Source organism: Nycticebus coucang, chromosome 8 (assembly GCF_027406575.1).
Source record: "Nycticebus coucang isolate mNycCou1 chromosome 8, mNycCou1.pri, whole genome shotgun sequence".
Lineage (NCBI taxonomy): Eukaryota > Metazoa > Chordata > Mammalia > Primates > Lorisidae > Nycticebus > Nycticebus coucang.
Genome location: NC_069787.1, coordinates 110,361,290 through 110,387,372, shown reverse-complemented (window position 1 = coordinate 110,387,372; position 26,083 = coordinate 110,361,290). Strand labels below are relative to the sequence as shown.

At 40.6% G+C, this 26,083-nt stretch overlaps 1 protein-coding gene across 3 annotated transcripts in view; it reads left to right on the top strand.

The window, feature by feature from the left end:
- Positions 1-26,083, top strand: part of SLC9A9 (solute carrier family 9 member A9) — a 678,779-nt gene that overhangs the window by 514,185 nt on the left and 138,511 nt on the right. For all 3 annotated transcript variants that reach the window (XM_053599744.1, XM_053599745.1, XM_053599746.1), the window contains exon 13: positions 14,484-14,535. In XM_053599744.1, coding sequence (XP_053455719.1) covers positions 14,484-14,535 — 52 coding nt within the window. The remainder of the gene's footprint in view (positions 1-14,483; positions 14,536-26,083) is intronic.

The window sequence follows — 26,083 nt, the reverse complement described above, 5'->3', positions numbered from 1 at the left end:
TCATCATGCCTCAGTGTATCCATGTAACAAAAAGATTTGTACTGCCATTAGTATTTTGAAATAAAAAATAACTTGTTAAAAGAAAGATGAGAAAAAAAAAAAAAAAGAAAGATGAGAGCAGAAACCCATGAAAATGAGACCAAAAATACAAAAAACATACAAAAAAAAAGTTGCCCTTTTTTTTTTTTGATTGATGGCACAGAGAACCAGGTTACACTGATTGCATTTGTTAGGCAAAGTCCCTATGTCCCACCTCTAAGAGGTGTGTCACACTCGGGGGCAAGACATGATTGCAAGAGGGACTTTACCTGACAATTGCAATCAGTGTAACCTGGCTTATTGTACCCTCAATGAATCCCAAACAATAAAAAAAAAAAAAGAAAGAAAAGTTAAACAAAATTGATAAACCTTCAGGGAGATAAAGAAAAGAGAGATCCAAATACATAAAATCAGAGATGAAAAAGGAGAGCATTGCAGCTGATATTGCAGAACTTTAGCGGATCATTGGAGACTACTATCGACAATTACATGCCAATCAATTTGAAAACCTGGAAGTGGACAAATTCCTGGACACCTACAACCTACCGAGATTGGACTAGGAAGAAATCCAAAACCTAAATAAATGGATAAAAAGTAATCAGATGCATGTAGTAATAAAATTTTCTTGCATCAAAGAAAATCCCAGGACCCAATGGCTTCACTGCTAAACTCTGCTTAGCATTCAAAGGAATACTAACATCAATCCTATTCTGAAAAGTGGAGGAGGAAAGAATACTTCTAACTCATTCTGAGAGGCTTGTATGACTGTGATACCCTAACCAGAGAGAGACACAACAAAAAAGAAAACTATATGCCAGCATCTCTGATGAACATAGAGGCAAAAATTCTCAACAAAATACCAGCTAACCAAATTATCATCATCGTCAAGTGGTATTCATCCCAGTGATACAAGAATGGGTCAGACACAGAAATCAATCAATGCCATTCATGCGTGAGGGGATGGATGCCCCCAATTACCCTGGTTTGATTAATTAATACACATTGTATGCCTGTATCCAAATGTTACATGTACCCTAAAAGTATATACAGGGTACACATTATGTTACCCATAATGTTTAAAAAAACATTATTTTTTTTAAATGAAGACAATGTAAAGACATTTCCAGATAAACAAAGACTGGATTTGTTATTACCCAAAGTGAGAACTCCTAACATCTGTACATAATTCAATAGTTGAAGTTAGAGAATTTAAGAAAGCATATTTGCTTTTGGACACAGAAAGTGCATTCTGCTCTAGAACACTTTCTTTCCTTTTAAGTCGTAGTATGTCCGTAGTATGTCGTGTGGGACAATGCACCCTCCTAACATCTGAGGCTGTGAGATGCTGCAACTTTTATGTAAATTCCTTGTGAAAACCTAATCCAGCCAACAGGTAAAGACAGCTTATGTCAAGTTGGGCATGAATATTCAGGAACCAGAAAGAGTTAAAAACAACTCTAACATTAAGGCTGACAACAAAATTATGTTTAAGATCTGTTATATTCGTCGGTTTCTAAGAAATTTCAAGTGCCTGAAAACTCAAAGCTTTCAGGTCAAGTGAGACCTTTCTGTGGGTGTATGCTAACAGATGTGAATGGCTTTCTATATTAGTCTGTGTCTAGGTGGGGAAAGCAGAACATTCTAACTAAATAATTCAAATGAATTTAACAAAAAACTATTTAGAAATGTGGCCTGGTTTAAGAAAACCAGCAAGGATTAGTGCAGTACCCCAGGACTAGAATCAGTAGAGAGTAGTTATCAACTTATATCCAAAAAGTCAGAAAGAGGGAATTCTCAAGCAATAAGTATCTTCCACTGAAGACGCCAGAAAGGGTAACCTTAGAGAGAGAGGGGGGTATTAGGAGCTGAGGCTTTGGTGGAGAGGGACACAGACAACCACGGTGATCTGGCAGGAAGGCAGCCTGAGAAATAAATACCGGGTCTCCACTCTCCTTCCTCCTTCCCATAGTCTGCCTGTGTTTCCTATTGGCTAACCTAATTCAAGGTCAAAGGGCAACAGAACGTAGGTGACGCTGTCCTCCTTGGTCAGCATCCCAGAGTCCAGGACCGAGAGGAGGAAGAGTGAATACAGAGGGGGAAATGGAAAAAAAGTCTGCTCCCACAGATCCAGGGCTAAGGCAGCAGCAATGACTGCGAGGCGGTTATTTCCCCCAGGGTCAGGACGGGACGAGGCAGACGAAGTGTCTGGAGGGCAGGATTGAAGGAGGCATTCTCCCTTACGTTGGTACAACTGCTCAGCTCTTTCATGACACTGAGACACAATGTCTTATTGCCTCAGTCTAGTCCTTGCTCTGATTCCACTCAATGACTTAGAATTTAAAAGGGAATGAATGATCTTCTAATCCATAGGCATTTTTTTAAAAGATTTGAAAATATCTCTTTTGACTTTTTCCCCAAGGACAGCAAATAATATACCTCTTACACATGAAATGTCTAGAGGCTGATATATTTAATGGCCTGGCATTGTTACTGAACACCCAATTTTGATTATTTTGTGTGAGTATGTCATTGATTCCAACTGCACATTTTTCACATCTTAACATTTTCACAGTCAAAATGTGTCTTATAATCAATGGTGTCACAAATATAATTAGCATTTTTCTTCTTAAATGTACATAAAATAATAGTATGCCTTATAATTAGTGGCATGTTAGGTCTGATGAAATTCAGTCCAAGTACTTTGAAGATACATCTGAGTTCAACACATTTTTCATGTCATTATCTAGCATATAATAATGGTCTTGGTATATCCTTAACCAGTATTTCATGAATGAATAAGGGAGTGCATGAAAAGCATACACCTGACCTAGCTAAGACTTATTTTTAGGATTTGATAATGTGATGTCAAGAAAAGTAATCAATTCACATACAATACTTGTTTCAGCTGTCATCACAATCTTCTGGAACGACAGGCTGAAGCAGCCTGAACGTTACCTTAGCCACAAGCATCCTTTAACTCTCATTATTTCATTTTCTGCCAAATTGATACTAATTCCATTTCCACGCTACGCGTTCTCTGCAGTCTTTGTGATAATCTGAGAATCTGTTTTACGGCAGATTCTTGCCACTCCTTTCATCTTTTTCTTTCTCCGACTTCTTCCCAATAGTATTTTCATCAGTTCTTGACTCACTTTCCTGATTCTGAACTGCTGATTCAGAAATCAAAGTGCAGTTTCAATGTAATTCTGCAATAACCATGAATTATTTCACTTTATGTGGTTTATATTACTTCGTTTTATTTTTATGTTCTCTTATTTCTGGTTAATGTGAGGATACAAACAACCACATCACAATATTTGAATTTGTTAGGTAGAGTCCATCTTGCAGTTGTGTCCCCCATTCATTTTATTTTTAATGCAGTCATGTATACAGGTGCGTGCTTCACATCCAGGGTTAATAGCGATATGGCCAGAGAAAAACATTTTTCTACCGATTTACTTTCTCAGCAAGAAACTAAAATTATTTTCTTCTCTTTTGATGAGTCATGCAAACGCAGCTTTCTAGCTTGCCCTTATCTCTTCCTGTCAATTTCCTTTTTAAAATTAAGGTATTTATTCATGTTTTAGCAAAAAACAGGATTATACATTATTAAGACTGATATTTCTGACTTGACTCTCTTCTAGTACTAGGGAAGAACATTTTTCATTAAGAAAGTAGACATATGTATGATGTGTGTGTGTGTATCTCACAAACCTGGGTATTAATTATTAATATCACCACGTAGTCTTACAAAGTGTTAACTGCCCCAAAGGAAGAAAATAGGATTTCAGTTGTTAGTTTGTAGAGATTATTGATCACAATCTACTTCCAATTGTGGGCTTAAATAATGGTTTTGGCAACCATTATTTATCCCAAAGCTGTTTTAATTTCAATTTGAGTGATTTATTAGTGTTGATGAAGCAATCTTCTTTGGCTATTTTTTCATGTTTTAAGTCCACATAGTTAATAATTCCTACCATCTGCAGGACGCTGGTGATGGATGGATAGCCAGAGCAGCAGATTTACTGGTGCAAAATTATTAAAGAACCCAGTTGCAAGTGCTTCGTAATGGCTATCTTAAAAATAGGTTATAAATCTTTCTTCTCTTGTTTTTAATTACTAGAATATATAACATTACAATGATGAATTCAGATCCTCTTCCTAAACGCCAAATGCTTCATATTAATATAGTGGGTGAAAATTACCTGGTCCGAATTCCACATATCAGCTGTCACTGTTACAATTTTCTCTCTCCAGCTACCTTGTCACCATCTGCCTCTCCTATTTCCATGCTCTTTGGTGTCCTCTCTAGATAGCTTTGGTGACCTTAGGCTTTTGTTCTCACCTCTTTCCATTCTCAAGAATAAGACTGATTCAGTTACTTGTACATTGTATGAATACAAGCTCAAATATTAGCTCTCCCAAGTCCTTGCCTATTAGGTCGAATCTTTAACAGGGAATGGAAAGCATTATCCCAGGCCAAAAAGGTTTAGGCATTAGCAGTTAACGCAGATCATGACTTGGGGCGATAGACTTCTCAAAACATCTTGTAGACCACCATCCTTTCTAACAGGTGAAGCCAATTTGGGATGAAGGCTTCAGCACCAACCCCTAGAATTTTACCTTTCATGTGACTTGTGTCATAGGTAAACATATATCAGTTTTACAAAGCTTTCTTATTCTCCTTTAAGGATTCTTTCCAGGACATCCTTCCACAGCATTTACTTTGGCTGTGTTCACTTTTCTCCTGGACTATTGCATAGAAGAGGTTCACCATTCTCTAAACGTAGATTCCATTTCCCCCTTGTTCTCAAAGTGTATTTTTGATTTTTGTAAATGATTTTCATGAGGAGAATATACTTCTTGCATCTGGAGAACACATTCCCATCAAAGCCCCTTCCCTGCCTGAGCGCATCAAAGACCAGCAATGTAAAGGCTCTCTCCAGATCTCGCTCCAGACCCACGTTGCATACCAAGTGCGGTGTTCAGTGGATCATGGGATCAGGCCACAATTCCACCTGGAGTTCCTTATAGCTTAGGACAGTGAGGCGGGAGATAAACTTCTGGTACTGTCAAATCATTCAACTTGTTTGACTGTGAAGTAACCACCGTGGTTTTCATGTTTTAGGTTTTCCACTTCTTAATCAGACCCCTAACTGTCTGGAATTTACTTTGCAACTGCTTTACTCCCATAACTATTTCATATTCAGTAATAAAATGTCTCTCTCTTTTCCTATATAACTTGTTCAGTCTGATGTTGAGAAGATGCCCCACCTGGTAGCATACTAGAATTTTTAAAAGCTAATCCAATTGAAAGGATGGCTTTTCTGGGCATGTGCATTTGGCGCTGATAAATCCCTAATTGCGCAGAGAGGGTACCCGGAGTGAAGCCTGAGGGAAGAAAGGCCGGATGCCTTGATAAGCTATTACATCTGCTTTCCCACCAAAGGGTATCAGTGTGCTTGCAGCTCAGGTCAAAAGAAATTAGTCTGCCTATTCATTCTCAATTCAGTTTCTAATTGACTCCTACCTGTAGCCTGAAATGAGCTGTGTCTTGGCAGAACTAAGCACTCCAAACTCCAGGGAAGTTTTGCCAAACATAAAGCACGGGATGTGGATCTGCATTCGTGTCTGTGACATGCACTTGTTTATTGACGTTTATATTTCAAAGAACATAATGTTTTCAGCATACTTATGCATTCCCACGTGTACTTCACCATATGTAAACACTGGCCACACAGCTCATCCACGTGGACAGAGGACCCCTACCCTTCTCTGTCTTTATGGAGGTTTTCCAAACCTCCATTGTAAATTAGCCTCTACTGGAGTCAGAAGTCACAGGGAAAAACTAGTTTAAGACCAGGTGAGGAAGAGTAGAATGTAACCTTTATGCTGGAAATGTTCATAGTTAAATCTTCATTTGGAAGGGCCAAGGAGCAAAGACTATAACATCGGCTCCCTCCCCTATAGGAACGGGAACACTTCCCAGCACTGACTAGGAGCTGGGTCCTGTGCTCTGCCCTCTCCGTGTGTTTTCCAGCCACAGCCCTGAGAGATGATTAGTGCTCACATCCCCATTGTGTAAGAAAGCAAACTGAGGCACAGCCGTTTGCCTATAATCATGCAAGTAAGTGATGGGAGCCACCAATCAGAGCACCAACTCCTAATGATTATGCTGTATGCCTCTTCTCAGCTGTTACTTAATCTTACCAGGAAACAGTGTTAGCAAAGAGTTAAAGGCCAGACCCTTCTTCAGTCTGATCAGCCTGACAATGTTCCCTGGAATCTCTTCCACCCCCATAATCTCTCAGAGAAAAACAAATGCCGTGTGTGCAGCCTCTGAAGGCCAGAACAGGAATGGCGCAGGAAGCCTTGGTCCAGCTGTTTTCAATGTGGTGTAAAAGACAGATCCCAGGGGGGGAAACGTGTGACTTAGAAAAGCACATGGGAGACAAACAGGTGACAGTGTGTCCGTGCCCTGGTGACAACACAGAGGGCAGCTTTACTCTCAGCATGTCCTGTGAGGCGCTCACAGTTGTCTCACATATTTTGTGACCCTCGATAGTAGAACTTCCCTTTCCTCCTTCATCTCAGTGGAAGATGTCACCTAACTTAGAATCAAAGTTGTCACTAAGCTCACATTAACCTCTGTGCACTAAAACCAGTCTTTGGGTAGAAGTGTAAAATAATCCACCTGCTCGCTGACCAAGGGACTCACTAGCACATTTCTGATATGATCCATTATCTTTTGCTTGAAAGCAACAAAGAACCAGTGGTGAAAGGCCCCTGGCTTTCCTTGATACTAAAGCTTAACATTGACTGCATTCAGTTAACTCCCCGGTAGTACTGTTCCTGTGGTGAATATTAATGCAAACTAAATGTTTCGACATTCATTGCCACAGCTTTCATCCAAACAATGTTCACTTCTTTCAAGATTATGGTAACCTGGTCCCCTAAGCTTCTTTCCCACCAGCCTCTCTATAGCCCTTCTTAAATAAGATGTTTTAAATAAACTCAAATGCTTAGCTTGCCACACACTTCTCCAGATTCCATGAATATTCTCTGTTCATTGATCTTGGCCTGGAAAAGTCCATTATCATCATCCTTCCCTTATTCTTGGGGAATCCTTCCCTTTACGTGTTGGCCTAAACGTCCACTTCAGACCATCCACTAGCCTACAGGTGAAGGCCTATTTGTTTTGAGTTGTTAAAAGTGTAGCGATCTGGTGTCACTTCACTCACAATAAAAATGCTCAGAACCTACTAACCCTGAGCCTTGGTTTTATCTTTCTAAACAGGACGCCCCTTGGGGGAAATTCCTGTACCTGTGTTTCTCCTTCTTCAGTATGGTTAATGGCAGAGTAAACCAGTCATGTGTCCTGAACAGACACTCAGAAACATCTCAGCACTTTCCGCGTCTTTGCTCCATAGTCAGTCTGTCATGCACCCTGACCCCCTGACCTCTCTGTGAACACATCTTTAAAATCTGTCTCTTCTTTTTCACCACCCCTGTCTTAGTTCAGACCCTAATGGACTCTGGGTTGGACCATTTCAGCAGTCTACTAAATGACTCCATACCTCTGCTTCCTTAATATAATATATGTCTCCAGTGATCTTTCTTTCTTTTTTTTTTCTCTCTTTTTGCAGTTTTTGGCCGGGGCTGGGTTTGAACCCACCACCTGTGGTATATGGGGCTGGTGCCCTACTACTTTGGCCCCACCCTCTCCAGTGATCTTTCTAAAACATAATTCTAATTATTTCACCCTTCAGTGCCCACAAAGGCACTAAAAACATTCATTTTGTTTTTTCTGTGAAAAACAGAATGAAATGCTTCCCTAAGCATAGCACTCAAGCTCCATCCTAGTCTGGCCTCCCGTTCTTCCGGAGTCATCCAAAGCATCTCCACTCACGTGAGTGGGCGTGAACTTTGCCGTCCAGCAGCTCAGAGCTCTGGCCCTCATCCCCATCTACTTTGTTCTTTTCAGCTTCTAACATCCTTGTCCTGCTGTGCTTGGGGTGCACCCCCCTCATCCTCCATTTTTTTTTTTTTTTAACCATTAAACTCATTCTCACTTTTCAATACCCAGCTTCTCTGTGAAACGTACCTGACCCCTCCACAGCCATCTTGGTTGGGCTCCTTGTGGTTGGGCTCACATATCCTGGTACCAAAGTCACACCATATCCTTTCCAATGTCTTTCTTCCTCACTGGATCTTGGGTTATTGGCGGTAGGAATCTTATCACTGCCCTTTTTATACTAGCATCTACCCTTTGTGCAAAATTCACTATGGGCTTTAACCTATATGGTATTTACCACTTAATTTAGGGTATACCATTTCCTCTCTAATGATAATAGCACTAACAACAACAAGAACTTCAACCAATATTTCATGGGTGTTTACTAGATGGTAGCCAATATTTTGTATGCTTTATACGTACTAACTCGTTTCATCCTTAAAATAACCCATAAAGTAGATACATGCTTATCCCCATTACTATTGAGAAAACTGAAATTTAGAGAGGTTAAGTAATTTGTCTCAAAGTTACAAAAGTAGTAGTTGATAAAAATGAAATTTGAATCCATGCAGCCTGGCTCTAGGGCCCCAACTCTTAATGACTATGCCCCACTGAAAATAACAAAAAGTGAGTTTTTCTACTTACTTAGTTCATTGTCTTATTTTCCTAAAACAAACTTCAAATATTTTAATTATTAATTGTATTAGATTAAATTTGGTCACACACAAGCTCCAGGATTATTTTATTCAAATGATAATGGGGTGGAGGCAGGGTGCAGGAGCAGAAGGTGCCCCCACCCCAGGAGGTTCTCCTGGCTCACAATAGTCCCCAGACCTCAGCAGGTGTCTCTTGGACTCCTTCATTGTCCAGCTGTATTGATAGGCTCAATATCCACTCATTCTTTGCTTACTAAAAATGTCACTTTTTACACTCTGCCATCAAATACAGTTCTTAGAGGAAATGATTTCTCCTCCCCCACCACCCAGCAGCTCCTTTCAGCAGGAGGCTCAAAAGAATCAAAACTGTACCTAAGACTATTAGAATTCACACAATGAAACTAAGCCCAAGTAATATTTCGCTGCCTTTCCAGAGGTGCTAAGTGTTAAGAATCAGGATGGATTTTGTTGGCTTTAATGGGAAAAGTGAGCCTTTTGTTAGTTTCTTACCTTCCTTTCCCTCTGTGAAAAACCCAACTTTGGAGCATTCTTTTTGACTATGGCCAAATAGGAGAGCATCCCAAAATTTTAATGTATCTAATAAAACTCACCAAAGAATAGAGGTGCAGGGGGAAGGGGGTGCATTGTGGTGCAGGAGAGATGTGTTTGCGCTGAAAATGGAACTGGATGCTCATTGTAAATGAGGAACCCAGAGTGAGATATGCGAGGGCACAGCTGGGGATGTGTGCAAAGCTTGCTTTTATTTCCATTTGAATCCTACAGAGGCAGAACTCAGCTTGCTTAAACTTAAAAGGTGCATCAAGAATGCAAAACATATAAAATTTTAACCAGCCTTTTTAGTTTCTTTTTATTCCTTTACTGGTTCTTGACTTTTCTATATTTTTAGATATTTGGGGGGGCTATGTGGTTGTTCATCAATTCACCCTGTTGTGTTTTGTTTTTTAAGACAGTATGTAATTCATAGTGGCATCATCATAGCTCATTGCAACCTCCAACTCCTAGGCTTACACCATCCTCGTACTTCAGCCTCCCAAGTAGCTGGGACTACAGGTGCACACCACCACGCCCAGCTTATTCTTTTCTACTTTTGGTAGAGACTGGGTCTCGCTCTTGCTCAGGCTGATCTCAAACTCCTAACCTGAAGCGATCCTCCCACCTCAGCCTCCCAGAGTGCTAGGATTACGAGCATGAGCCATGGAGCCTGGCCCTTGGTTGATCTTCTCTAAGACTGCACATACCTTTGTAGTTATTTGTCTACCGCCTACATCTAGCCATTGCAATAATTCTTGTCTCTCTTTGGTCTTTCCTTCTCACCTTCATTTGCCTTCCTTCTGATCAGCTCTACCCTCTTCCATTCTTCTCCCTGCTCTTTAGATCATCTATTTTTTCTTCTTTGTTGCCTCTCATTCTTGCTACCAAGAAATTAAAAATAAATCTCATCTGGGAAGCTTGGCCCTCCCCGTAGAAATGATGCTTTACTATGAGCCCAGAAACGCCTGTGTGCACTGGCTGCTCCCAGCATATTCATGACTGTTTGTCCAGGGCAGACCCGAGAATGAGAACGGTTTATTGCTGAAATTAATGAGCAACTGAGCTCTGGCCCCCCTGACAAAAGGTACCGATAGTAATAAAAATAATAACATTGACAGTAACTGCTAACACTTCTTAAGAGCTTACTGTGTAATGGGTTTTAAGCTAAACACTTTACAAATATTTTCCCATTTAATCCTCACCACAGCCCTGTGAAGTAGATTCTACTATTACTCCCAGGCAGTCTGAGTCCAGACCACCCTCTTCACAGCTGAGATTCAGTGACCCTTCAACAACCATAGGGTAGACGTGAAGTCTTCAGATTCCAGCTGTGGCTGGTGTATAATGTAGAGCTCCAACTTGCCTGCCTGATGGGGTATAACCAGACAGGTGAGCAGAGGAGGGGCCAGGGTTGCCACAGACAGAGCAAGGTGATCTCAGGTACTTACAGAAGGGGTTCTGCCTGAGGGCAGAGAACAGAGCCAGAGGAATCCAGGAATTTCACTCCAAGTCAGTGAAAGCTTTAAGTCACAGGAGACCTGAGACCTAGAGACAGCATCATGTTGGATGGGCTGAGGGGGTATTCAGAAGGGAAGGGCAGGGCTGGGAAGTTCAGGAAAGGAGACACGGCATCACAGATGCCCAGTGGTGGTCAGTATGCCCCAAATAGCAGCCTTAAAGTTTAGAGAGACAGATCGCAGTCCAGGGGGGAGGGAGGCCCTGGAAGATCAGGGCACAGTCTGAGCTCAGGACAGTACCCAATACTGAGAACAGGAGCTCAGAAACAAGGACAAGCCCAGTCATCAGACTGAGGATAGCACGTCCAGATCAGACAAGCAGAAAGGTAACTTCACACTGAGGGAGAGGTAGCCTCGGATATCACCTGAGGAGGTTGGACTACATACTATACACCTGTGATCTCACCTGGGGAGCTGCTGTATACACATGTGATACCGTAAGCTGTCGTGACATCATGTACTCTTCCTAACGATCCCTCAGAAAAACATAGTATGCAATTAATATTTTATGCATAAAAGTTGGTGAGTCCTAAAATGATGTCACTTTCACACTTCGACCTGCCTTCTTGAATAGGCAAGTGAGGGATACAGATGCAGCCAGCGTGTTTGCATACCCTTGAGGATGCTGTGTGAATGTGCCCCACGTATCTACATCAACTTACAGACCATGACTGAGAAAAGGCAGTGACTGCCGTCAGAGGCCATTGGGGGAGGTGGTCTGAGGGCCCGCAGAGGCAAGGCGAAGAACCACCCTGCGTTACTGTAAGCCCTTTGAAAATGTTTGGATTTTATTATTTTACGTGTATGTGCGTATATTTATGATGAACCTGAAAAGAAATAACTGCATTAAATTAGACTATCAGATCATTTGTCCTACAATAAATTAAAAGGGACAGGGGCATAGAGATGGTATGTTCACATATTTTCCCAGCCAGGAAAAATCAAGCCAAGCTAACTGGCAGATACAAGAATTTTAAAAAGAAAAAATAATAGTAGCCAGGGACCATTTAATGTGGTCATAAAAAGGTTCATGCACCTCTTGGAAATCATTATAATACCGCAAATGTTAGACTTTATGGGGCCAGTGGTGATGCTGAAACTTCCATTTAAGCTTCGAGTACCCCCATCACTCTCTGTTTAAGGAGGCCAAGCAACATATTTTAGCAAGAGTTTATCAAAAGTAGCTAACGTAGCAAGTGAAAGAAGACATCGTTCTTAGGTGCCCCTCCCTCACAGCACTTGAACTGTAATTTTTTTTTTTTTAATCTCATCAAACCTATCAAACTGTCTGCCCTGTGTGGGGAGGGACCATGTCTGTTTTGTTCACCCCGGCTTCCCCAAGAGGCAAGTCATCTTCATGGAGATTCTCTTTCCTCAAGCCACATGTACTGACTCTACTCTGGATGTGCAGTGAAATGGGATACGGGAGAAAGTGAGCCTTGTTCCCACTCAGGCCTCGGAGATGCCTTTCACTGAGTCCCACCTCAAACTGAAGAAGTTAATTCACCATCCTCTTGTCAGTTTCACCTGGCTGCCCAGAGACATCTGCTCTGGTTGCTGCTGAGAAGGAAACCTCAGTAGTGCCTCAAACTTTCTGGGTTTCTTATGAAATTGGATTTCTGTTCTCTCTAGTGTTTTTTTAGACAGAGACCTAGAGAAAAGCCCTAAATAGACACAGCAGAAGGAGCTTCGTGACCCTCGGTTCGGTTCACACCTCCCCCGTCTCACCTCCTGGTCGGCTCCCTCCCCACCTCACGGTCCTCCCCTTCCCCTCTCCCTACCTGCACCGATGCTCCTGATCTTTCCCGCTCCCTCGGCTGTTCTTCCCCTCCTCCTTCCTCCGCTCTGGCCCTCTTCCCTCTGTCCCCTTTCCCTTTTTGCCCCTAGACCTGCTTAGATGAAATAGATCAAATCACTTTCCAAAGGCCCTTCCCAGTTACCTGAGGGCCAAAAACTTAGCCTGGGATGAATACTCATTTGCCCCCTTGGTTAGAGAGATGGGGCTATTCATGCGCAGAGGACACTAACTTTTAAAGATTCTGGGGTATTTTAAATAAGCATCATCATCACGGTTCCTGCTATCCTTTGACATGCACACGTTTGCCTGACTAGAAGCTTCTTAGGCTGCCTCGCCTCCCCCAGCCAGAGAGCAGGCCTGGAAGATGATCACAGAAGTGTTTATGAGAGGCCCGAGTTAAAGTAAAGTCCCTCCCACTGCCCTAGCCGAGGTATGGTTCTCTGGAGGCGGAGGAAGTTTAAGCTTCAAGGCCTTTCAATTGCTCTGGCCCTTCCAAGGCCCTGGGAAGAGCCCCAGAACTGTGTTCTCATGGTCCTGTGTTTTTGTAAGATTTGCAAAAGAAATACATTTTTAACACAGTTGGGTTCAGCTGCTGTTTCTTTCCATTACAGCTTCCCCTCCCTCAGACCTCTCTGCTCAGATGTGGGCATCTGGGGGGTGCAGTTAAGGAGAAGTTGAGTTGGGAAAGCATTTAGCTCAAATTGGGTGGGATACCTTTGTGTGGGCCACAGTCACTCCCGTGTGTGGGTAAGTCACTGCCATCCATCCCAGGGTAGGCACAGCTGGCAGGAGTAATGCATGGGCTGAATTAAATATAAACGTGTCCTTTGGTGCCTGGCATCAGAAGTCTGTGGGTAGTGGAAGAAAAACAAGGTTTGAAATGTACTGAGCCAGAAGCGACTCTGTGGAAAATTCTTCTAATTGTGAGATGTGTAAAATGCCGTTTTCATTGAGGCCTCCACAAAATGGAACTTCTGGAATATATTCAGAGACAAAACACATACACTGGTAAGAACACTGGGCATCACTTATGGGAATTGCATGAAATAGAATTTATCAAAAATCTTGCACTGGTGGGCCATTACCCTGTGGCAGTACAGCACAGGGCAGGCATGTCTGTGCGTGAGAAAGTATGCTTTAATGCCTTCAACTATCAACAGTTTCAATCGGTCTTGCTAGAGGAAAGACTACCTTATCTCTCTGTTCTCTCTAATCCAAAGTCATTATCATATAAAGAGAATATCAAAGTGTATGGGCAAAAATTCCACAGGAAAGTGTTTAGAGGTATCTCAGACAGTTAGTAATTAAAACATTGTGGGGTTTTTTTTCTTTAGATTTTGAGATGTCTATTTTCCAGCTTTAAAAATTTTGTAATTTTTTCTCCTGAAGAGTCTCTTTCACCCCTCAATTTCGTCCTTGTACTTTTATATAATTTTCCTTAAAGCAACTCCTTCACATTGTATAAGGCTCAGACCCCACAACCTGAATCTGCCCTATGCGCAGCCTCCGAGAGCATTTAAAGGTGCCAGGCATTTCCCAGGGCAACTGGTCAGTGGGTCCTGTGGGGGGACCAGGTTACTTCACTCCCGGATCCCTGTATCAGGGGTAAACGTCTTTTCCCTGATGACTCCTATCCCAGGATCCCAGCAAGGTCTCTGAGACCTTGCTCTCATTGGAAGAGACAGTGTTCAGGAATTGCTGTTAATGCTCAGTTTCTCCCGCTATACAAGCTCTCAGTTTGGTCTAAGTCTTTTTGAGTTGCTTTTGACTCAGGGAGAAGTAGGATGGTTTCCTACCAAATCGTTCCTCAGATACACACTGAGTTTGGGTCAGGTGACTTGACCCACAAGATTATCTTATCCCTTCCAGTGCAGAGCATTTAACCAGTTTTCTGTTTTCTTTAACAGAGTTGGTGTGGACCTGGATGAAAATCTGAAGGAGGAGCCATCTTCACACCAGGTAAGTTAAAGAAGCCTGTGCACAGAATATGGAGAAAGGAGATGTGCTGTTTCATGTGGGATGTTCCAGGCTTATCTGGCATGTACCAAGGGCTCATTCAAAAGGGAACTGGCTCTGTGGATAAAACAAATGAGATGACAATAAAATACACAGAATTCAGGGTATGGATGACTTTTAGCATATGCATACTTAGAACTAGCATACCCTGTCTGTGGAACTTTACAATGTAGAAGGAAAACCAAGATGGCTCTCCGAGTGAGGCACCCCAGTTCAAATCCCTACCCAGCCACTTGCTGGCCAGGTGATCTCAGCGCAGTTTACTCCAAGCACGTCCGCTGCGTGTTGGGTGCACAACATGGATGTGTTCCTCCTGCGGCTTCTCATTCGTCAGGTCTAGATGAACAGAGATGCTGAAACTGTCAAAGGATAGCAAGACTCTAGGTGATGCCTTCCTGGCTTGACAGAGCAAAATTACCTACACAGCCCTGAATGTCCTTTAGGGAAATTTTCAGAACAACGTACTATTCCCTCAAATAGGGTAAATGTATTCTCCAAACTCTGGATTTGAACCCCACATCAAAATAGAATGTCATTGGCAGTTTTACATCAGCCATCTTAAACCCGGTACTTCACAAACAAATGTGAGGAAATTTTATACCTTTTGCTAAAATTAGAAGAAGGCAAATATGATAGGATAATATTATGGGATGATGCTTAAGGAAGTGAGTTATTGACATCTTCATATTTGAAGAGGATCTATATCTCTGTCATGCCATCAGGGAGGCACAGCTGGGCAGTGTGCTTGGGCACGATGCTGCTTTCCAGGTTTATGTAGATATAAAGGAGGAAGGAGCCTGTGGTCTGCAGAAAAGGCTGGGAATTAAGTTGGTTATGATCCTGGCTCTCAGGTACTTTCAATTTTTTTTGTCACATTATGTTTCAAGGCCAGCCTGTGCCATTTTCATAGACTCGATTGCCCAGGAAACACACCTAACCACAGGACTGGACACAGCAGGGGTGCCCAAGGCACTGGGACTAGGGCCAGCCTGGTGACCTCAGGAAGGAAATCAAAGCCCGTCCTCTTATCCTGGTGGGCTATAATGAGTAGTCAGTAATGTCTGGTGGTGGCCGATTTTTAAAAAGCATTTTCATCTTGTACAGGTCAAATAATCCATTCCTCTACCTTCAAGTAAAACTTTTATCTAAATTTTATTCTTCTTGTATACCCTTTTCTTTAAAAGAAAAAAAGACAAAATAATGAAATTCAGCAAGAAAATTCTTTATCTTCCTCTAACTGCCTAATATTCCATAATCACATAAAGTTTTTGGTAAAATTTTCTATTAGCCTAACTCCTTCCTTTTACAATTTAAATTTATTTTATTTTACCTCACTCAAGGTGACACTTTACTTTTTAATTTTTTTATTAAATCATAAACACATAGATCATGTATACATTAATGCATTTATGGGGTACAATGTGCTGATTTCATATAGAATTAGGAATGTTTACATCACACTGGTTAATATATACCTCATCTCATTTACTTAGTTATTGTGTTAAGACATTCATACTCTATACTAATAGATCCGACATGTACCCTTGCATTATGCACCATCAGTGTGATCCCACCATTCACCCTCCCTCAATCTAACCTCCCCTGCCCCTCCCATGCCCTCTCTTCCCTCCTTCATCTTGGGCCATAGTTGTGATACTCTTCATATGAAAGTGTGAGTGATTGTAAATTGGTTTCATAATAGTACTGAGTACATGGGATATTTTTTCTTCCATTCTTGAGATACTTTACTAAGAAGGATATGTTCCAGCTCCATCCATGTAAATGTAAAAGAGGTAAAGTCTCCATCGTTTTTAAGGCTGCATAGTATTCCATGGTATACATATACTACAATTTATTAATCCATTCATGGGTTGATGGGCACTTGGGCTTCTTCCATGACTTGGCTATTATGAATTGAGCTGCAATGAACAATCTGGTGCAATTATCTTTGTTATAAAGTGATTTTTGGTCTTTTGGATATACACCTAGTAGAGGAATTGCAGGATCAAACAACAGGTCTACTTTTAGATCCCTGATTATTCTCCATATTTCTTTCCAAAAAGGACGTATCAGCTTGCACTCCCACCAGCAGTGCAGGCGTGTTCCCTTTTCTCTACATCCACGCTAACATCTGTAGTTGTGGGATTTTGTTATGTAAGCCAATCTTACGGGAGTTAGATGATATCTCAAAGTGGTTTTTTTTTCTTTGTTCTTTGTTTTATTTTATTTATTTATGTATTTATTTATTTATTATTAAATCATAGCTGTGTACATTAATGCCATCATGGGGCACCATACACTGGTTTTATAGACCATTTGACGCATTTTCATCACACTGGTTAACATAGCCTTCCTGGCATTTTCTTAGTTATTGTGTTGAGACATTTACACTCTACATCCAGTAAGTTTTGCATTTCTCTGATGATTAAAGATGATGAGCATCTTTTCATGTGTCTGTAGGCCATGCGCCTATCTTCTTCAGAGAAGCTTCTGTTCAAGTCCCTTGCCCACAATGAAAAGGTATTACTTGTTCTTTTCTTATTAATAAGTTTGAGTTTTCTGTGGATTCTGGTTATCAAACTTTTGTCAGAAGCATAACCTGCAAATATCCTCTCCCATTCTGAGGGCTGTCTGTTTGCTTTACTTACTGTGTTCTTGGACAGTGAAGCTTTTTAGTTTGATGAGATCCCAGTAATGTATTCTTGGTGTTGTTTCAATTGCCTGCCAGGTCTTCCTCATAACATATTCTCCCAGGCCAATTTCTTCAAGTATTTCTCCTGCACTCTTTCCAAGAATCTTTATAGTTTCATGTCTTAAGTTTAAATCTTTTATCCAGTGAGAGCCAATTTTTGTTAATGGTGAAAAGGTGTGGGCCCAGTTTTAGCCTTCTACAAGTCACCAGCCAATTCTCCCAGCCCCATTTGTTAAATAGGGAATCTTTCCCCCAGTTTATGTTTTTGATATGCTTATCAAAGATCAAATGACAATAAGTGTCTGGGTTCATCTCTCAGTTCTCAATTCTGTTCCATACATCTACTTCTCTATTTTTGTGCCATGCTGTTTTGATCACTATAGATTTATAGTATAGCTTGAAGTCTGGTAGCGTGATTCCTCCTGATTTGTTTTTATTTCTGAGTAATGTCTTGGCTATTCTAGGTTTTCTCTGGTTCCATATGAAATGAAGTACTATTTTTTACAAATCTTTAAAGTATGACAGTAGTGCTTTGATAGGGATTGCATTAAATTTGTAAATTGCTTTGGGTAACATGGACATTTTAACAATGTTGATTCTGCCTAGCCATGAGCAGGTATGTTTTTCCATTTGTTAACATCTTCAGCTATTTCTTTTCTCGGAGTTTCATAATTCTCTTTATAGAGAACTTTCATGTCCTTTGTTAGGTAAATTCCCAAATATTTCATTTTCTTTGGCACAAGGAATGGTAAAGGGAATAGAGTCCTTCACCATACTTTATTTGGTAACAACTCTTACCTGAAGATATTAGAGCAATAAAATATTTTGGGATTTAGGGGTGGTTGATTTGGTTTAGTTTTAGAAAAATAGGATAGTATAACATGAAACTATAGACATTTGATTTTTGGATCTTGGACAAGTGTTTTACATCTTTGAGTTTCAGTTTCTATGAAATATCAGTGATTAAAAAAACAAACAAAAATAATATAAGTGATAATAATGTCTGCCTCTCCAGGAAAATTGTGTTTATGAAAACTACCCACCTTAATTGAGCTAAACTCATCACATTTATAAAAGATTTGAGGTAACATAAACCACCACATGTAATAATAGTAAAATATTTTTAAAGAATTGTACAATTCCGTAAAAATTAGTAATAAGAACAGATAGTCCAACCAGAGGAGTAAAAAGAATTATGAATAAGCAGGTCACAAGGACCTATAGAATTGCTGTTGTGAAGCCACAAATAACCTTTCTGGTACCCAAAGACAGAAAAAAGGAAATAATAAGCAGGAATATACTAAATTCATATCATAAGAGGAAAAAAATCATACCCTATTCTCACATGGTACAAAACTTCACAGGTCACTATGTTTTAAAAGAAATTCCTCCCTTAGGGCCTCCTGTAGAGGACACATAAGGAGCTACTTAAATGTTAAGTAACTAGTGTCATAATTTACAAGGTCCCTGCTGAACTGCTCCTGCCTAAAAATAATTTTAAGTATCCTATAATTGTTCTTATTCACAATAATGTTTGACTGTCAAAGTAGTCACATTTCAGAAAGAAGTTTGCTCCACATCTTGGAGTAATTCTTATCCTAGTGTTGACTACAGGACACCGTGGGCTCTGATGGGAGTAACAAGCCACAGTGTCCATATAGCTGCCCTCAACCTACACAGAGATTTTTGGTATTTTTCTTTCTTTTTTTTTTTATTAAATCATAGCTGTGTACATCAATATGATCATGGGGCACCATACACTTGGTTCATAGAATATTTGACACGTTTTCATCTCATTAGTTGACATAGCCCTCCTGGCATTTTCTTAAGTTACTTTGCCAACACATTTACATTCCACATTTGCCAAGCCTCACGTGTACCCTTGTAAGATGCACCACAGGTGTCATCTGTCAAGAATGTCTCTGCTCTCCTTTTGCCTAACACTTTACTTTTTGTCATCATCTCTTGCTCTGCTGAACTGCAGAGCACAACCCTAATTCTTAGGAGAATTGTATGTTTTCACTTGATTTTCATTTATTAAACTGGCTTTGCATTAACAAATAGGGTTAATAGCCGGGCGTTGTGGCGGGCGCCTGTAGTCCCAGCTACTTGGGAGGCTGAGGCAAGAGAATCGCTTAAGCCCAGGAGTTGGAGGTTGCTGTGAGCTGTGTGAGGCCACGGCACTCTACCGAGGGCCATAAAGTGAGACTCTGTCTCTACAAAAAAAAAAAAAAAAAAAAAAAACAAACAAATAGGGTTGCACTGATGACCTTAACATATAAATAAACAAAAGACCCTGTTTTTACCAAAAGCTAAAAATTTCACAGGTAGTTACTGTTATTACTGATCATATACTCTTGAAATCAAGAATCAGCATATGTAATCATAATACTTCTAAAAGAATTCCCTCTTTCTCAGTTATGGAGAATAAAACAATCTTTGGGAACATGACCCTGTGGCCATGACTGACTGGTAGTATCAAGATTTTCCTTTTTGCCTTGCAATACTTTAAGAATGTGAATGGTGTTACCCTCTTTTTTTATTATTATTATTAAATCATATGTGTACATTAGTGCAGTCAAGGGGTACAATGTGCTGATTTCATATACAATCTGAAATATTTTCATCAAACTGTTTAACATAGCCTTCATGGCATTTTCTTAGTTATTGTATGAAGACACTTGTATTCTGCATTTAGTAAATTTCGCCTGTACTCATTCTAAGATGCACCGTAGGTGTGGCCCCACCAGTTACCCTCCCCTCCCTTACCCCATATTCTTACCCCAGATTCTTGTGCTATAGTTGGGTTATAGCCTTCACATGAAAGCTATAAATTAGCTTCATAGTAGGGCTAAGTACATTGGATACTTTTTCTTCCATTCTTAAGATTCTTTGCTAAGAAGAATATGTTCCAGCTCCATCCATGTAAACATGAAAGAGGTAAAGTCTCTATCTTTCTTTAAGGCTGCATAATATTCCATGGTATACATGTACCACAATTTATTAATCCAGTCATGGGTCAGCGGGCACTTGAGCTTCTTCCATGACTTAGCAATTATGAATTGGGCTGCAATAAACATTCTGGTACAGATGTCTTTGTTATATTGTGAGTTTTTGGTCTTCTGGGTATATACCTAGTAAAGGAATTATAGGATCGAATGGCAGGTCTATTTTTAGATCTCTGGGTATTCTCCAAACATCCTTCCAAAAGGAACGTATTAGTGTGCATTCCCACCAGCAGTGTAGAAGTGTGTCCTTTTCTCCACATCCACGCCAACATCTCTGGTTTGGGGATTTTGTTATGTGGGCTAATCTTACTGGAGTTAGGTTATATGTCAAAGTAGTTTTGGTTTGCATTTCTCTGATGATTACCCTCTTAACTTGAGCCAGGCACAGAAGTTTTAGAAAGCATGTTCCATATGCAGCTATAAAACTTCAAATACATACTCCATGCAAATGTGCTACTTTGAGAAAAGGAAGGTACCGTAGTTGTGAATATTATGTCTCTTTAACTTGAGGAAAAAAACCTTCAGATACCCTCATGCACAATAGGGAGTGCTCCTTGTACTTGATCCCATGCCCTGGGGAGCACACTTTATAGAGTAGGTGAGAATCGCTGGAGCACCACACTCCCCTTCGATCTTTTAATAGAGAATTCCTGCTACTCAAAATAGTCTGACAGTATTGCTTCTCTTTTTCCCTTTTGTCATTTTATCACAGTTATCCCACTCTTTGTTAGGCACTAACTATTGTTCTTAACGCTGTCCTAAGCATTTTGTGTGTTAACTCACTTAATTTTTTATTTTTTTTGAGAGTCTCACTCTGTTGCCCAACCTCAAGATCTTGGCTTCAAGTGATTCTCTTGTCTCAGCCTTCAGAGTAACTGGGATTACAGGTCCCACCACAACGCCCAACTATTTTTTGAGATGAGGGTCTTGCTCTTACTTACAATGGTCTCAAACCTGTGAGCTCAGTGCAATCCACCCACCTCGGCCTCCCAGAGTGCTAGGATTACAGGCATGAGCCATTACTCACTTAATTTTCAAGATAACCCTGAGTGGGTACTATTATTATTCCCATCTGACAAATAAGGAAATTGTATGCAGAGAAGTTAAATAATTTTCCCAAAAGCCTGTTGAAAGCAGAGGTAGGATTTGAACCCAGAAAATTTGGTCCCAGAACATCCCCTCTTAACTGGGACATGTCTATTGTTTCATTCATCCATATGACTAATTACTGGCACCCACCCCTGTAAGGCACTAACCTAGATGTGAGGAAGATTCAGCAGTTACCAATGCAAAGTCTTCTCCCTTTTACTCTAAAGGGGTACATGGTAAGAAAAAGGTAAAGCACATCCTGTAAATTCAGAGCTGGATCACAATAAAGCAGGCAAGGGGGGCTCTGGGCTGGTCAGGGAAGGCCCCTCTGAGGAAGTGGCATTTGACCAGAGGCTGCATGATAAGCAAAATCAAGACATGTGAGATCTGGGGCAGAGGCTACAGCAAGGATGGAGGCCCCAGAGTCCCAGAGGGTTAGAGAAAGACCCAAGAGCAGGAAGGCTGGGGTGGCTGGAGCCGGTTAAGCCAGGTGAGAGTGGATGGAGCTGAGGTGGGAGAAGTGAATAGGGGCTAGACGGTTGGCCACAACGGTAAGTTTGATTTTATTCTAATATGATGGGCACTCTTGGTGGTTTGGCACTTGGAAGTAATAGAATTAGACCTTTTGAAAAAACTATTTTTTCCCAACTCCACCCTGCCAACTGTTATAATGAAACTAATTTTCATCTTTTCTAATGTAATTCCATTTTTTAACATGATGCTTCTTTCTCTATGATTTCTGTTACTGTTAAATTCCAATTTCCTTTTGTTTCCGGTAGTCCTTTCATTGACAGTCTGTTTCTAGTTGTCCTTTATACATGTGTCTAACCTGAGTGGATCAGTTCTGGTCACTGCAGCTCCAGGAAGTCAGAGCAGAGCTGAGAAAGGTCTAGGGAAGGGCAACTTCAATAACCGAGCAGAAGACCTGCTGCAGAGAACGGGGATTAAAAGGATTAGGGCTTCTCCATCAGAAAGACTAGGGCTAAGAAAGGGTCCAGCAAAGAATCGGTAAAAATACAAAAGGTGAACAAAGAGTTGTTTACCAGCTCCCAGAAAACCAAACCTAGAATACCTTTGAAACCTGGAAGAGGCCCCTGGTAAAGAATAAAAATATTTGTTCTTCTATACAACTGATACTTCTTACTCAGGGTCACCCAGAGTTACAAGGGTTAGAGATATGTATAAGTAAGTTCATGAGGAAAAGACACTCGTTAACAGATGCCGGGGTCATTCAGGCCATTATATAAAATTTAATTTTCCTCTGTGAATAGTTTTGAATATTTCCAATACACTAGTAGAGAACTGAATAATGAATCCCATATGCCCACCCCCCAAATTTAACAATTATCAACATTTTTTCATCCTGGCTTCATTCATTGCCCCTATACCATTAGAGCTGGTCTCAGAGAATGTAAATTCCATGCTACACCCCCACGAATATTTCACAAATAACATACTAGGCCCCAAAATTGATCCGACCCAGATGAGGAATTTTTTTAGAGTTACATTGTTATAATGCCATTGTAAGTAATGGTATTTTGAGAAAAATAAAATAAATATTTCAAAGCAAATAATCTTGGGTTTTCCTTTGAGCAACATTGACTACAGTTTTGTTACTGTTACTTAAGACTTACACACGTACATCCAACATTACATCCCCTCCCCACTAACTTTTTAGTAGACAGGACTAAATTCCATGTATTTATCTTACCAGTAGACCCTACAACTATGTATTCTAGAAAGCGGAATAATAATGAGGAAGAGGCCATGGCAGAAGATGGCAGCTACAATTTAATGAGCATTTTTTATGTATTAGGTGATATGTACACAAACATACATATATCACATTTACTTTTAACCTCAACTATTCAGGGTAACAATTACAACCCCTGTTTTACAAATGATGAAGTTCAAGTTCGAAGTATTAAAGTAATGTTCCCTAAACAACAAACCAGTGATGGGCTGAGCCTGTTTAATCCTCACCATTCTCTTATACTATACCCTCCATGAGTAATTATCTAATCTAGAAACATGGTCTTCTTTCTTCCTGGTGAGGTAGTCTGCCAGTCAGTATTGAATATAAAACTTCCCATTTTTATTGAGAATATCAAGCATATTCTCATTTTAGGAGGCTAGAGCATATTCCTCACCCCCTGCTTTGATTATGTCAAGGTGGAATCCTTGTCTACACCCATACCCAGTAACCGTGGGTGTCAGTCCACTGTCTAGATGGTCTTTTTCCTGCTGTGATACATGCCACCCTTCACTCACAGTGCAGAGGGCTCGGCTGTCTCCCAGCAGGAGGGAACTAACTGCATTTTTCTCTGCCTTACTTCCTCCGAGGTAGAGTTGAGCTGCCAACCAATCTAAAGCTCTTGTTCATGCAGGGGTCTAAAGGAAGAACATTCCAGATGAAACAAGGGCCCTGGAGCAGGGCCAGGCTGTTTGAGAAATAGCAAGAGTATAGATAGAGTTAGAGTGAGCCAGGGGGGAACATTATGGTAAGTAGGGGCTCACTCTCTCAGTCAGAGATACAGGCAGGAGCCAGATTTTAGCAGTTATCTACTGACTCATTAATGCTACATTAAAAAAAAACAATCTCAAAGGCAAGAAACAATAAAACCTTATTTGTCTCACAAGTCTGCAGGGTTCAGCTGCTCTAGAGGGGGCTTGTTCATATCTCTATGGCCAGCTACCAGTTGGCTAGATAACTGCTGCTCCTAGCTGGGCTTGCTCACGTGTCTGGGGTTGGATGGCTGTTGGCTGATCTAGGACAACCTTAATGGGGAAAACTTAGATGACTCTGCTTTGCCTCATGTGATTGTCATCTCATCTGGGACCAATGGGCTACCCTGAGGATGTCTTTTTCCTGGCAATGACAGAGGACAAAAATATAAGCCAAAACATACAAAGTTTCTTGAAGCCTAGCATCAGAACCCACACATCGACCCTGCTGCTGCTTTCTATTGACTGGTGAGAGTTACAAGGCGATCTTAGAGAACAGGTGCATAAATAGGAAACTCCTTGTTGGTCAAAAGACCTGCAAAGGTACTTGGAAAAGACTGTGGATACAAAGATGAAGAAAGGGGACCTTTAAGGCAGTTAATGTACCATATAAATCATTTGGGCCAAGGTAGTTTGAACCTGATAGTAATCTGTAGAATTTCAGACTTTTGAAATGTATCGAGACTTATTTTATGGTCCCAGTTGGTCTATCATGGTGAACATTCTATGTTTACTTGAAAAAATGAGTATTCCTGCCACTGTTTCGATACTATGTCAAACAACTACAGAATACAGTTGATCTAGTGTCAGATAAATGTCAATTATGTAAGCTGATTTTTTCTTTTTTTGTCTACTGATTTTTTTTTTAATTTTTTTATTAAATCATAACTGTATACAATGATATGATTATGGGGCATCATACACTCACTTCATAAACCATTTGACACATTTTTATCACAGTGGTTAACATAGCCTTTCCGGCGTTATCTCAGTTACTGTGCCAAAACATTTACATTCTACATTTACCAAGTTTCGCAAATACCCCTGTAATATGCACCACAGGTGTGATCCCACGATTCCCCTCCCTCTACCCACCCCCCACCTTTCCCACTTCCCCCTATTGTTAAGTTGTACCTGGGTTATAGCTTTCATGTGAGAGCCCCAAATTAGTTTCATAGTAGGGCTGTGTACATTTTTTCTTCCATTCTTGGGATACTTTACTAAGAAGAATATGTTCCAGCTCCATCCATGTAAACATGAAAGAGGTAAAGTCTCCATCTTTCTTTAAGGCTGCGTAGTATTCCATGGTATACATATACCACAATTTATTAATCCATTCGTGGATCCATGGGCACTTGGGCTTTTTCCATGACTTAGCTATTATGAATTGGGCTGCAATAAACATTCTGGTACAAATATCTTTGTTATGTTGTGATTTTTGGTCTTCTGGGTATATGCCCAACAGAGGAATTACAGGATTGAATGGCAGATCTATTTTTAGATCTCTGAGTGTTCTCCATATATCTTTCCAAAAGGAATGTATTAATTTGCATTCCCACCAGCAGTGCAGAAGTGTTCCCTTTTCTCCGCATCCACGCCAACATCTCTGGTCTTGAGATTTTGTGATATAGGCTAGTCTCATTGGAGTTAGATGATATCTCAAAGTAGTTTTGATTTGCATTTCTCTGATGATTAAAGATGATGAGCATTTTTTCATATGTCTGAAGGCCGTGCGCCTGTCTTCTTCAGAGAAGTTTCTCTTCAAATCCCTTGCCCAGCCTGCAATGGGATCCCTTGTTTTTTTCTTGCTGATGCGTTTGAGTTCTCTGTGGATTCTGGTTATTAAACCTTTGTCAGAGTTATACCCTGCAAATATCTTCTCCCATTCTGAGGGCTGTCTGCTTGCTCTGCTTACTGTGTTCTTAGCTGTGCAGAAGCTTTTTAGTTTGATCAAGTCCCAGTAGTGTATTTTTGAAGCTGCTTCAATTGCCCGGGGGGTTCTCCTCATGAAATACTCACCCAGACCAATTTCTTCAAGGGTTTTCCCTGCATTCTCCTCTAGTATTTTTATAGTTTCATGTCTTAAGTTTAAATCTTTAATCCAATGAGAGTCTATCTTAGTTAATGGTGAAAGGTGTGGGTCCAATTTCAGTCTTCTGCAGGTTGCCAGCCAGTTCAGCCAGCACCATTTGTTAAA